Below are 13,905 nucleotides of genomic sequence, written 5' to 3'. Positions count from 1 at the left end.
AGAGCGTAAGTTTTCTTTGTCGAGAGAGAACTTAACTTTTAAATGCCAACTCAGCTAACATATATTACCAAAAGTGAGTATTAGTTGAATCTTAATCATTTAATCATTATTGGTGTTTACGCTTATCTGCAAATAAGTTCATGACTCATGCCTTATATTTATTGTGTTGGATATTATCAACATAGTCTGTCCTGGACCAGATAGGACTAATCGAAAAACAACACAAACTATGTATTATTGTGATTTTTTGCTATTCAATTAATTAAATATAAAAATTTTGATGTTGTGATTCATAACTATTCAGAAACTTTTCTATTTAATAACTATCAAGGTTGTCCTGATTATTTTCTATCTACTCTGAAATATTCTTCGTTTGGGTTCTTTTGGCTTTTTTAATAACTTCTATCCTGCATTCTATAGTTTTATTATTGGTATGTATTTAAAAATCCACATTTCATCACCAAATGCAATAACGAACGTTTTTATTAAATTATCTTTTGAAGATTATACAAATCGATTTACGATATTGAACTCTTTAGTTTTTCGGATCGCGCATCAGAATATGTGCATACGTGACGCACAAACTTTCTGTATGCCAAATCTTGAGTAAAAATTTGACGAAACTGGTATCTTAATTTCCTCTTAGATGAGACTCATATACAAATATCAATGTTTTGATAAATTTTTTTAACCTTTTCAATATTTCATTTTTGATATAATTGCTTGGTCATGTTCTTCAAGGTCTTCCAACCGTCACAGCATCGACCAAGCCAAGGAAAATCTGATGCTCATGATATGCATCATTAGTCTAAAAATTATTTACCTTTCATCTATATCGCGCTACTTTGACCAAAATTCAGAACTCGTTAAATATTCATCCTCTTTTCAATTAAAAGTAATATCAACTCTTCATACAGAGTTTAAAATCCTCATTAATTCATTTGAGACTACATAATTATACACTCTGTTAATACAAATAGTTTTCCTCTTTCAAACTATCATAATGTGAGATATTTTCATTTACGTTACTTTTATCAGAATTATCCTTGAGTAATAATTACGTCTATCCTTTTAGATGAACCAGACCGTTACTTGTCTGTTTAAATGAATAAAGAAGTTATGAAACAAGTTAAGAAAATACATTGATTTATCGAACCGAAACAAAATTTGGCGAGACAATTTCTAGTCATTGTCAATTTGGACAAAAGTAGACTAACAAAAACATCTAACAATCCGGGGTAGTTTTTGCGATAAGCCTGAAAAGTGAAGAGAAACATCTTCATCAGCAAAACCACAAAAATAACATATTGCAAAGTTTTTCATTTGATAAAATCTGAAAGACATGAAATGGTAGTGAGTTAGATATTTTGCTGCAACAACACTTTTTCGTTATTAATAAATTCAAACTGACTTACGATAAAAATACGTAAATCATATCAAATGTCCTATGAAATATTATATTAAATTTATTGTATTATTGTATTGGTAGCGATTGATTATTTTACTATCAGTAAATTTCACTACACATATGTTATATAGTAAAAATATATTTAAAGTAGAAACTTATACTGACAGTTATAGTTGGAATTGTTTCAAGGGTTTTGTGAATAGTTTTGAGATATTACTGCATACTAATTCAGTAGATATAAATAAAATATCTATGTACTTCTTCGGTAATTATTACAAGAAATAAAGCTTACTAATAGAAAACTGGTATCTTCTTAATAAAATTGATTTAAAAAGTAACGAATCACAGAATCATGCATATAGTTATATGTATTAAATAAAAACAATATTTACCTTTTGAACGAAATGTAAAATGTATCTAATATATCTCCTAATTCAATGGAACGATGAGTTTAAAACAAACTTTATTTATGTCTTCTTCTCGCGCTGTACTGGTAACATGACCGACTTAAAAATTTGCTCAAAAAACAACAACAACTGTAACTCTTGCGGAATTGTGTCTTTGATGACACTATTTCATCGATAACATTTAAACATGGATTCAAAAAAAATATATACAAAGTCTCCAAATGGTAATCCTATAGGGACTGCAAAATATTGGGTGCAAAATCCATGTCAGTCATTGAATGAAATACACAAGGTTCATGAAAAAGGGGTAGCCCAATCGATTACGATCGGTAAGAGCAGAATATCGTGACAGAGGCTTTTGGCAGGAAATAGAAAGAATAGCACAAGATTGACAAAGCTGAAGGGAATTTTTTGGTGCCCTATGATCCGCAAGGGGCGATATATAATTTCATTACTTGTGTTTAGCCAGATAATGTATCTATTTATGTATACATACTTCAACATACTTCTTAAATATCAAGGAAAATACAAAAAAAATTTCTACGTGTCCATTTAGACTAAATCTATGTATTAGGCTGGCTCTTTTAGGTGTACCCATCTAGTAATACTGTTACTTTGGCAAGATGGGTGAGAGTGATAGCATATGTTTTAAACGAAAGCTCTAGGTAAATTGATCTTTGAGCTGTTCCCACCATCCTTATAGAACACACTGAACCTAGAAGGATTTTTCAAACAATTATCGTAAGTAATAAGGCTTATTCCATATTGACTGGAACTATGAACTATGAAAAATACTTAAATTATTGAATAAGCACCTCTGTTAACGTCAATCAGGTGCGTTATCGAACAATGTTAACCCATTTTTAACTTCATTTTTAAACTTAACTTCAGTTTAATTGCGACATTTTACAATTTTTTAAAAAAAAAATGTTTAGATATAATAATTTACAGCTCTCCTTGTGGAGAGCTTCTTTTTCTTAAATTAAGATTTTATTACATGATCTGGAATGATATTTTTCTTTTAAGCCTAGTAAAAATTTTCGGGGGATATATCAAATTCAAAGCAAGGTGTTTGGAATAAATCTGTATTCGTTCGTTTTTTTTCACGTTTTTTTTTATTGTCAAATCATATGGTCCAGCTTAATCATATGGTCCAAACTCTTTACTCTATAAATTTCAAAGTTCGAAACTTCTTAACAGATATGCACCTTTCAGTTCATGGCGATATTAAAAGTATCAGTATTATTTTTTCTCTACTTGTTTAAAATGGAATTGTTTCTGATTCATTTGTGATTTTATTCCTACACATCAAGTTAAATTTTTATTTTTCTGTAATTTATATTATTAAGCAAGTAAAAAAATTAAATATTATTTTTAAAAAAAATTTTTCCCTCTGCACTCATCAGCAGCACACAAAAATCAATATTGAATTTTATCATATACTAAAAACAAAATCATTTTATTCCACTTACTTAATAATCCTTTAATTCCACAATTGCTAAAAAATAAAAAGGACAATACAAAAATGCAATAAAAATGCAATACCAAACAATGGAAAACCAAATCCCATAAGATCCACATATGCACTCGTAAGTAACTTCATAGTCTGTTGCATTCTCATATACAGCATACGAATTCCGGATGCGCTTGGCATTCCCAAAACAGATGTTTGTTCGTCTATCCGTCAGTGTACATGCCATCCAAGGATGACCACATAATCAATGTAAATACACACAACAGCATATACACAAATCTACCCATACATGTCTACTTAAAGCCAAATAAAAACTTAATGCCGCCACAAACTCATACTTGCCAGCATACGAAATAAGTTGCTGGTGCATTTTATGCCATTCGAAAGGAGTAAAACAATTTCATGCAACTTCCGTTTCATATTAAAGTGACATTAAAATTTCGCCCATGTGTTACTTCTTGTTTCATTGCATTTCAGTACAAATACTCAAATACTCAAATACTCGAATACTCTTACAAATACAAATGTAATCATACTCGTACATACAAGTGCACAACTGCACTGCTACACATTTATAATAAACTGTTATACTAACAGCTTGATAGCATATCAACGATTGTGGTTATGTCGAAACGGAAATGCGTCGGACTGACCGGAAGAATGAGTATACAGTTTGTGCATCAATATTAACAAAGGCACAACATGTACACAACACCATCACAACACGATGACATCAAGCCAACAAAAAGTGATGCGAATATTGAGACACACAATTTCAATCTATCCAAAGTCCTATAAAACACATCGCATGCCCTGACTGTCTATGGTGCACCTGTGCCAGCATTTGTGTAATAAGTATTTTTATTTTTGAAATTGTATTCAATACGAGTGTGCACCAACATATCAACACACCAGCATACCAACTCACTCCCAGTCAAACTCGATAGCAGCTCAATTAAAAATGTTCTTAACGTTGTTGTTCACGTAGTCAAATTTCAATCAAGACCAACGCGTTCACATTAACTACAAACCACGTTCAGGATGCATAAAGTTCCTCTCGCAATACCAACTATTGCATGCGCCTGTAATGACAAGTAGCAAAATTTCTAATCAACTCAAATGCACTTACACACACAGCTGTACACACATATACACACATCCACATGCACTCAGTCGCAGCGACTGATGCATTTCTATAAAACCAAATTGGCAAAGTTTGAGGAAAATTGCAATTTTCCTGCTTCAGCTTTTGTTGCTAATGCAGTTTGTTGTTGTTATTGTAGTTGTTGTTGTTGCTGCTGCTGCTGCTGCTGCTGTTATTGTAACATTTGTAGTAATGCAGAAATAATGTGGGTTTCCATTTTTAATTAAGTTAAAAAATATACTTGGAAAAATGTTTTCTGCATTTTCCAAATATTAAAACCACATTAAAGAAGCTTAAAAGCAACCACAGAAATGGCTTATTTTAATATTTTTGGTACGTTGATTCAAACTAAAATGTGGCCAATGTGGAAAATTCAACAGACAAATAAAACAAAATTTTCCTCATTATGAAGTTTAATTATTAAATTTAAAATATAATTCAAATATTTTTCATTAATAATATTATTGGAAAATAAGTATCTAATTTAAAAATTAATGCTATTAAATGAAACTAATTAATATTGATACCGATTGTGTGGGAAAGAATATGCTATAGAAAATTATAATTTTATAAAAATGCATTGGAAAACTCAAATTATAACATATTGTTTATTAAGCCTGTAATGTAACGAATAACAGTACAATATTTTGACATAACTTCAATTTATTTATCAACAAATTCTCCTTAAAATACATCTCTACATGGCACATCAGCTGGTAAGTCCATAAGATAACCAACAAAACCACAACTTTTTAGCACAGTTTGAATCAATTTATCAGCAAAGTCTTCCTTTTTTTGATTTATTTTGTGCGGGATGAAGATCGCGGTTCTACGCAAGGGGATCCAGCGCCACAGAAAGTGAGCGCCCAGTTCGCACGGAATTGCTTTGAGAAGGTGTCACTATTAGTCATTTACGACTTCCTTTGGTTTGACATGGTTCCAGGCCTTATTCCTACAGACACAGCTATACCCCAGGACAACGATTGTATTACTTTGAGGAGGTGTCACTATTAGTCATTCACGACTTCCTTTGGTTTGACATGGTTTCAGGCCTTATTCCTACAAACACAGCCATACTCCAGGACAACGACTGTATTACTTTGAGGAGGTGTCACTATTAGTCATTTACGACTTCCTTCGCTATGACCTGCATCCAGACCCAGTTGCTGCTTTAGGTGAGTAGTCTTGCATTTTGTCTTGGTGTAATATATCTACTTGCTTCAGCTGCCTTCTATCAAGATCTATTTTCTCAACTTCAGGAACTTTACAATAAACATTGTTATGCGTTCCTAGTTTGTTTTATTTTCGATCATTTTTTTCCATCAACGTCCTTGGGAAAAAAACACCAACTTGCGCTATTAACACTTCTCATTCGGGTAGCCACTTATTCGGTTAGTAACCTAAAAAACTACATCTTTTCAGAAAACAAAGGAGACTTCAAATTTATTCATCAATATAATATGTACCTACATAGAATGTAATACAATCATTTCAGTGCTCCTCAAACATTTCAATACCTCTCTTGTAATATGTTTTATCTTTGCCCTTAGGTTACGTCTTAGCTTCGACTATGACTTTTTTATCGGAGCAAAATCTATAACCCTGGAGCATTTTTTTGAGGTCTGCAAACAGAACTTTCCAGAATATTTAAGTATTAAAGTAAAACTTTGCTATTTATGAGACCCTATACTTTACTATATCCTTACGAATAGTAGGCAAAAATTTATGCTATCTTAGTTTAAGGCACATATGCATCCCCTGCCTTTTCCTTTAGCATCTCCCAACTCTTAATACCAATACTTCTATTGGGCGTTTAAAATAATTTTAATTTCATTAAAATAAAACTCTTTACATTTTAAATAATTTATGTGCTATTTAAGCCTTTTTATATCGCAAAGCAGTTAATGATGTGGAATACAAGATAGAATTAAATAAAAAATCTATTTAACCGCAATTTTTGTTTGCGTTTAATATAATTTTTTTTATGATTTTGTGGATTTGATTGTATGAGCCTGAGCAGTGAATTGTGGTTGACCGCAAAAAGCATTAGTGGACCACATTGACAGGCGGTCGGTCGGTTCTATTGCATTTTACAAAACCGGTGAGTATGCATGGATAAATGCACTCCTTCATATTTCTGCATAAGCCTATTTACATTAAAAATTAATATGCACACAAATAAAGTTTGCAAAACTTATTTATTTTACATTTTTTCACAGATATTTCATTTATTTATTTTAATTCATTTTTATGCAAGTTTCCACATCCTTTTTTGTATAATTTTAACAAATAAAAAATAGAAAATTTTGGACGCAAATTTGAAAAAAGTTTATTTCCATGCAAATTGCATGCCATGCCGCATCAGTTTTATTTGTGCTCTGTGCCCTTCAGCTAATGTTGCCATAATATTGAATAAATCCAACTTTTTTCCAATTATACAAAATCCATATGAATTTTATAAATATTTGAGCATTTCAATATAAATGAAACGAAAACATGCACACTACAAATATTGGACCTTTGCTTGGATACTGCCAAATGTTTCCGGAGTTTGGCAAACTTATGGTTTTGTGGCTGATGAGGATGAAACAGTCTGAAGTGAGTAGGATCGTGAAGGCTTTCGAAGCTGATTGTTGATTATGTTGAATATGAAATCACTATTGGTAATGGAAACAGCATTGGTCTCGTTGTAATCATTTTTATTTTCGTTTTTATTTTTATTTTTATATTAATTTATTTTTATATTTTATATATATTTCAATACAAATAAAAAAATTACAATTTTTTCAATTATATATTTTTACAAATATAATTGCGCATATAAAAATCTGCGAAATGCATTTTAATTTACCATTGTATTGTGAATTTAAAATGATTATATTATATTTGTAATTACATATTGATTAAGTGAATAATTAACAATAATTGCTTATATAAATAAAAATAATTATAACTCATCAACTTTTGTTTTCACCTGAACATAAACGGGATCGCCAATGAAAATTTTACCCGTTTTGTAAACATCAAAATAAATACCCATTTCTGGCTCCAAAGGATGAGAACGTGTACGAAATCTAGATATATAGCAAATATTGTAGAGATTTTTCTGTAATTCATAACATCTTTTACCTTTTTAAAGTTCTCAAGGGCTCATAATTAGGATTACGCTTGCAAGTGAGCGCATCGATGTTGATTATAGCACAACGTTTACAAGGCTCAGTAAATTTTAATATAGTTGTATCATCCACTTTGCCAGATCTTTTACCAATTTTCATCCAAGCCCAATCATCCTCCATAAAAGGTTGATGGCATGATTCACTTTTAACAAGTAGATTACCACGGAAGCGCAAATGGTCAACTTGTTCACTCTCTGGCAGTCTTGAGTTTAACTCCGTAATTGATTTGTCATGTACCGCCATGACAGGATAGACATCCTAGATGGTAAACAAATGATTTATAATATATATCACATATATTTATGTATGATGGAAATAAAATTTAATAATATTAGAAATTAATGAAATTTAAATTTTTTTTTATAACAATATTACAATATATAATATATCAAAATATTATCTTATTTTATTTTTTATATATTTTATATATTTTGTTTTGTAATATATAGATTTAATCATATTATTTTCATATCATAATTTAATATATAATTATATTAAAAGGTATGATAAAAATAATAATTATAATTATAATTATAATTATATAAATAGAATATACTATTATAATTATTATTAAGTATCATAATATAAATATATGATAAATACAAATATAATATTTATAATATGTATGTATTTATAATATATGTTACATTTATATATATTAGTTCTTATTTTTTATATCTATTTTTTATATTATAAATTATGTACAATAGTTTTTATCGAAATTACACCAGAAAAAAGTGTGAAAGTTGATTTTTAATATAATATACAAATATTTCAATAATTTACTTGTGTCCAATATAAATAACTGGAAAAATATTACCATTTATTTTTAAAAGCTCTTCTCTAACACACTCTGTGATATTTAAAACTTTGGCAATGGTCGGACACTCGCATTTATTACTCGCTGGTTCTAACTTGACCACTCTTCTACCCATTATTACGAGAAATTGTGGAATCAAAATGGTTTTCTTATCTAATTAAAGAGGATTCGTTCCCCCTCCACTTCAACTAACTAACTACTACCATATGTGTATTATTATAAACGATGATGTGAAGAATACTATACACTGCGACTTAAAATGATCCATTGTGCTAACCGCAATTGTATCAACCGATCATTAGGAGTTGATCACCATTGACGATTTCAGCCATTTCACAAAAGCGATAGATACTGGTTTCTGAAAAGCCTATTCTGTTAAAATGGTAACAAATCTGCAGAGCCTTGTCTGAAAACCGGTAAGCATTTGAGAACATTAAAAATCTTGGTCAAAGTAAGTAATCTATTGTAGACTATCTGAGATGGGTTGGTAAATATCTTGACCTATCTTTCTCCCTTAAATAGTTATTAAATCTAAGACTCTTTTGAATATCAAGCTTTATATTCAAGAAATCCCCTTGTTCAAGAAATCAAGTAATGTATAAAACATAATACATAAATCATTATAGGAAAAAACCACTGTATGGAACTAAGTCTTCCCTCACAACATTAAAATCATCTGAAAACATGTATAAAAAACCGTATCAGAAAATTTTATGGCATTCTTCAACTTAATTTTCCATAATAGTTATGATAGTAGAGTACTACCCTTACTACATTTCTACATTTATTATGGATTATTATTATAAAAATAATGCATATTTACGATCAGGTTGAACTATACTGTACTTTACTATACTATGAGTATTAAAAACTCCAAAGTACTATAAATTTAGAGTAAATAGAAAATAAAATCAAAGATTATTTTAATTCTCTATGCGTATATATATACGATTTTTCTTCTGTTGTTTCAATTATTTTTTATATATTATATATATTATAACTATATATTATAAAATATTTATTACTAGCAATCGAATAATAGAGTAATGACTAAATGAAGGATCATAGGACATATCAATTTTTGTAAAAATTCTTTTTCATATACCTTATAATTTTAAATATTTAAATGAGTATGAATTTAATTATTCAAATAAATAATTTATCTAACATACTACATTTGCAGTTTTAGACAAACTAACACAAATCCATTACTTACACTCTTCTTAATTTTCCACCATTTCATCTCTAGACCTGGATCTAATGATATAAATAAGCGCAAACCATTTGAACGTTTAAGCACTACCTTAGAAACCCACATATGATGTTCTGGTCTACATTCAACCAATAACAAACGATAGCCCCCCATAGATTTTCCCCTTGCTTCTGCTCCTTCTAATATTTGTTTTAAATTAACATTAATTGATGGCATATTAGGTGCAGATAAAGTAAGCTGATTTTCGGATAAAATTTCAGTTTTTATGCTCAACATAAATGGATGTGTCATAGCGGAACCAAGTTTGTTATCATCATCAAGCACCAACAAATTACGATCACGTATATTACGAAAACTTAAACCATCTTTATTGCACTCAGCCGCATCAACATTAGTCGCTGCACAAGATTTAATTGGAAACAAATTGATTGCGCCTATTTGACCGATATAAATCCACTCCTTAGCCGGGTGTGGTCCGCGTCTTTTGCGATAGTGCGACCAAATGAACCAAGAAACAGTAATTGCGCCAACAGCTAAACTAGCAGCAGTTAGTATAGAGACCGGTTTCATAATTAGTTTACAATGTTTTTATAACAATCTGACTACTTAGTGAAGTTGAAATATTTTATTAAATTTTAGTTTACATTAATTTGTTTGGTACCAATTTTGTTAACACTTCACTTAGTTCCGACTAACACACAACACATGCACATACTAAGTATATAACGTTACTTATTTCCCGCACTCTCAGTCACTAACTAATTGTGAGAACCTTCCACAGCATTTGCGAATTTTTTTTATTTTTTGCTTTTTGATAAACAAATTTAATCCGAAAGATAACTGATGGACAGGAGCGTATTCGATGTATAGTAATAGGGAGACGATATATGAATTTACTTTCAACTATTTTACATAAAACTATAAACGATCTTTCAAGTCTTATAAAGTGTTTAATACAATATATTCAATTATTTTTATATTTTTTTTTGTTTAAGATGTGTCCGAATATGGTTATAGAAGTCTATTAAATTCAACCTTTCTGAAATTAAATTAAGAAGATGCTAATACCTGCAGATTCAATAAAATGTATAGTGGTAAAACCACACATTGTGTCTACTCATGTCCAGCTCTTGCCAAGAAACGGGCCATATGTCTTCATGTGGCTTTTACTGTATTATTATGGCAATTCTCTGATTTGATAAATTTGTAATCCTAAAAAACCCAATAAATTTTGTATTTCAGAAGTAAATCAGAAATATCGAGGTTAATATATGTCTTTTCAGGTCACTACACCATAGAATGCATGAAGCTAAGCTTGGCCTACCGTGTAGTATCTTCAGCAACGCATGGGTAACGGCGCCAGACGAAACAACACCAGAATACCTGTTTATGCCTATGTCTAGGGTTGTCTATGTCTAGACCTCAGTTTTCGGGAGCCCACTTTTTTAACACACTCAGCGATGTCTTCAGCATTAGCATAGGACAAACTAGCATAGGTGTTAGTAAAAATCGCATATATTTAATATAAAGACCATTAAAAAAAATGTTTGTACTTATACTGTTTCGCCTTCGTCTATATAAATAAATGTAATAATAAAACAATAATTCGAGCTCCATAACAAATATACATATATAAAATAACCTATAGAGATAATCATATGAATCTGATTATATTTTTCTGTTTTATGAGAATAAATCTGAAAATTAAATGAAATACAATTATATTAAAACTATATTAATAGACTTGAAATGTGAAAATAAGTCTACACAAACACTTCGATGCTTTTGTTAGATATATATAACTTAATTTTAATGGTTTATAGCTATAGCTATAGCTATGGTAATGTAGAACTAAATAACATTTTTTACTGTCAGTTCTCTAGGTAAGTTCTCTATTATATTAAAATTTTTATGATTATTATTTTGTGTCCCTTGTCATAGAGATATTTTTAGCAATTGCAAAGCAGATGAGCTAGCCAGAAAGGGTGCTTCAGGACATCATTCTGAACATATAAGAAATCTGGACATATCGTAATTTAATTGTTACTACGTTCTTTCCGTGCTTAAATTTTTAATAAAGGATGGAAAGACTCAACAATATGGTGGCATCTGTATGCAATCTAGCCACTTCCATTAAAAGGAAATCTAATATTCTCATTGAAATTCCCCAGAGAGTTATCAGTCTTATGGTAGGTTTACTTAAAGGTCACTTGAAACTATGGAACCATGGTAGAAGATGGAATCTCTCTTTCAATCGCACCTGTCACAGTAAAGGGGAAGACGATGAGAGTACCTCTCATCTATTATGTTTCTACTCAGGTAATGCACGGCGGCGATTTCATACATTAGGAGCCCCTATTCTTGAAAATCTTGACCAATTGCAAGACCTGACACTAAATAGCATTTTAAGCTTCGCCAAACGTTCTAGGATGTTTTAGACCTATATACATTTATTCCTATATATGGCAACACAATGGGCTAATAGGCTTAAACGGATCCTCTAAGGATCGCCGGTATAACCTAACCTGGTCTAATAAGTTCTATTATACTAAAATTTTTGTAATTCCTATCAACTTCTGGAATCAATCTCCTATCTGTATTAACAAAACTGCGCAGAACTAGAAGTCTACCTTCCATATCTTCCAAACAACATTTGAATATATAATAAAATATGTATATATTATTTATATATATAATGGAACTTTAGATAATAATACCCTTTATATAATTAGATACCCATCTATTAGAATACAGCACTGTAAAATATTGTTTGTAGAACAACCGTAATAATAAATGTTGAAATAATCTCATTTGTGTTGGTATGCAAAAACAGTAAAAATAATCTAATTTTTTCCAGTGTCTATATATAGAACTTCATTTCGAAAATGTGAATATAAAAATTTAATATTGGCTTTTCATTATCAATGCACTTTTAATAGCCCATCGTAAATTAAACACATCTCAAATCCCACCACTTATATTAATGAGAAATTTTATATTCGAAATAAAATAAAATTCTTGTTTGTTTGTAAAAGTTGAAACACCGGCTATATTATAAGAGAGCATAGTCGATTCTTCTGATCGTAACAGGTTAGAGATAATATATAGAGTTTAAAGAGAACTAGAAATTGATTTGAGGAGAGCACGCCAACTTTATTATTATGTATTATTTGCAGTCATTTTTGAAATTGATATGCTATCATTTAGAAATAATATTGAAATAAAAAATGTTGACCGAAACTTCAACACCCTTCACACAGATCTTATAATCACTTATATTCAAAGTCAGTTATTGTTTTTAATATTGTGAGAGAAACTTTCTTACATCATTATTACTGCGCTGTGCATAACATTCTCAGAAACTGTTTTATATATCTCTATTTCATCTATTGGAATAGCAAAAAAAAAATTTGATGCGAGAGGTTGGACAAGGGCCATGATATCGGTGATAGTAAATTAATAACCGCCAATATGAATTACTTTCGAGGAATTATTCGACAAAAGCATTTGAGTAGCATATGTTATCAAGTATGCACTTATAATTAAAACAACAAGAAAAACAATCACCATCTAGTAAAAGGAAATCCCAAAAATAATAGGAAAGATAATGTATAGCTAGATAAAAGACGAACGATTAACTTATAGCAATAAATCTTATCTTTGTTATTATGGTAATTGTGTCTGAATCTACCTCGCTTTAAACACAAAAAGGTAAGACAAGAAAATAAATTACTCCTGTATAAGCAATTCATTAAACCATCTTTGTTGTATTATTCTGTCGCTTTTAGTGAGATAGCCATATTCAACTTTGTGGGGCTGCAAAAATCTTAAAACATCACCCTTAAATAGAGATTTAAAATTTCCTGGTGTGTCAAAAACTGTTTTTTATGGAGGTCTTTCTAGCAAACCCATCAGTAAGTACATAAACGTCATAACTTTCACACCACTTTTCTTTAGCTCTGCTGAGATGAATTCAAGCGACAGAGGAAAAGTTTACCAATATCCAATCTGTAAGACTTTAAATAAAAACAGACATTACAATAAAAGTCATATATATGCAACATGAATCAAATTAGGTACACCCAGCAAAATGAGTAAAGATATTAACCGATGACAATTCCATAAAGTCAAAATTCATATTATTTTTATTTTCAAAGAACTGGTGATAAAACCTTTTTCACCTTGCTAAATAATTTTACTTTGCTAGAGAAAAATGTTTACCTCTTCATTCCTACCAAATTCATCATTTAATCATTTTCAAGG

At 30.1% G+C, this 13,905-nt stretch overlaps 1 protein-coding gene across 1 annotated transcript; it reads right to left on the bottom strand.

Moving 5' to 3' along the window:
- Positions 1 to 7,264: 7,264 nt before the first annotated feature.
- On the bottom strand, positions 7,265 to 10,424 carry LOC119671261 (mitochondrial amidoxime reducing component 2-like). Its single transcript, XM_038081810.1, has 3 exons — positions 9,646 to 10,424; positions 7,563 to 7,867; positions 7,265 to 7,507 (listed from the first exon to the last, which is right to left on the bottom strand). The coding sequence occupies exons 1-3, from the start codon at positions 10,210 to 10,212 to the stop codon at positions 7,381 to 7,383; spliced, it is 999 nt and encodes a 332-aa protein (XP_037937738.1). The 5' UTR covers positions 10,213 to 10,424; the 3' UTR covers positions 7,265 to 7,380.
- Positions 10,425 to 13,905: the final 3,481 nt, after the last annotated feature.

Source organism: Teleopsis dalmanni, chromosome 1 (assembly GCF_002237135.1).
Source record: "Teleopsis dalmanni isolate 2A chromosome 1, ASM223713v2, whole genome shotgun sequence".
NCBI lineage: Eukaryota > Metazoa > Arthropoda > Insecta > Diptera > Diopsidae > Teleopsis > Teleopsis dalmanni.
This window is presented reverse-complemented; position numbering and strand designations above follow the sequence as displayed.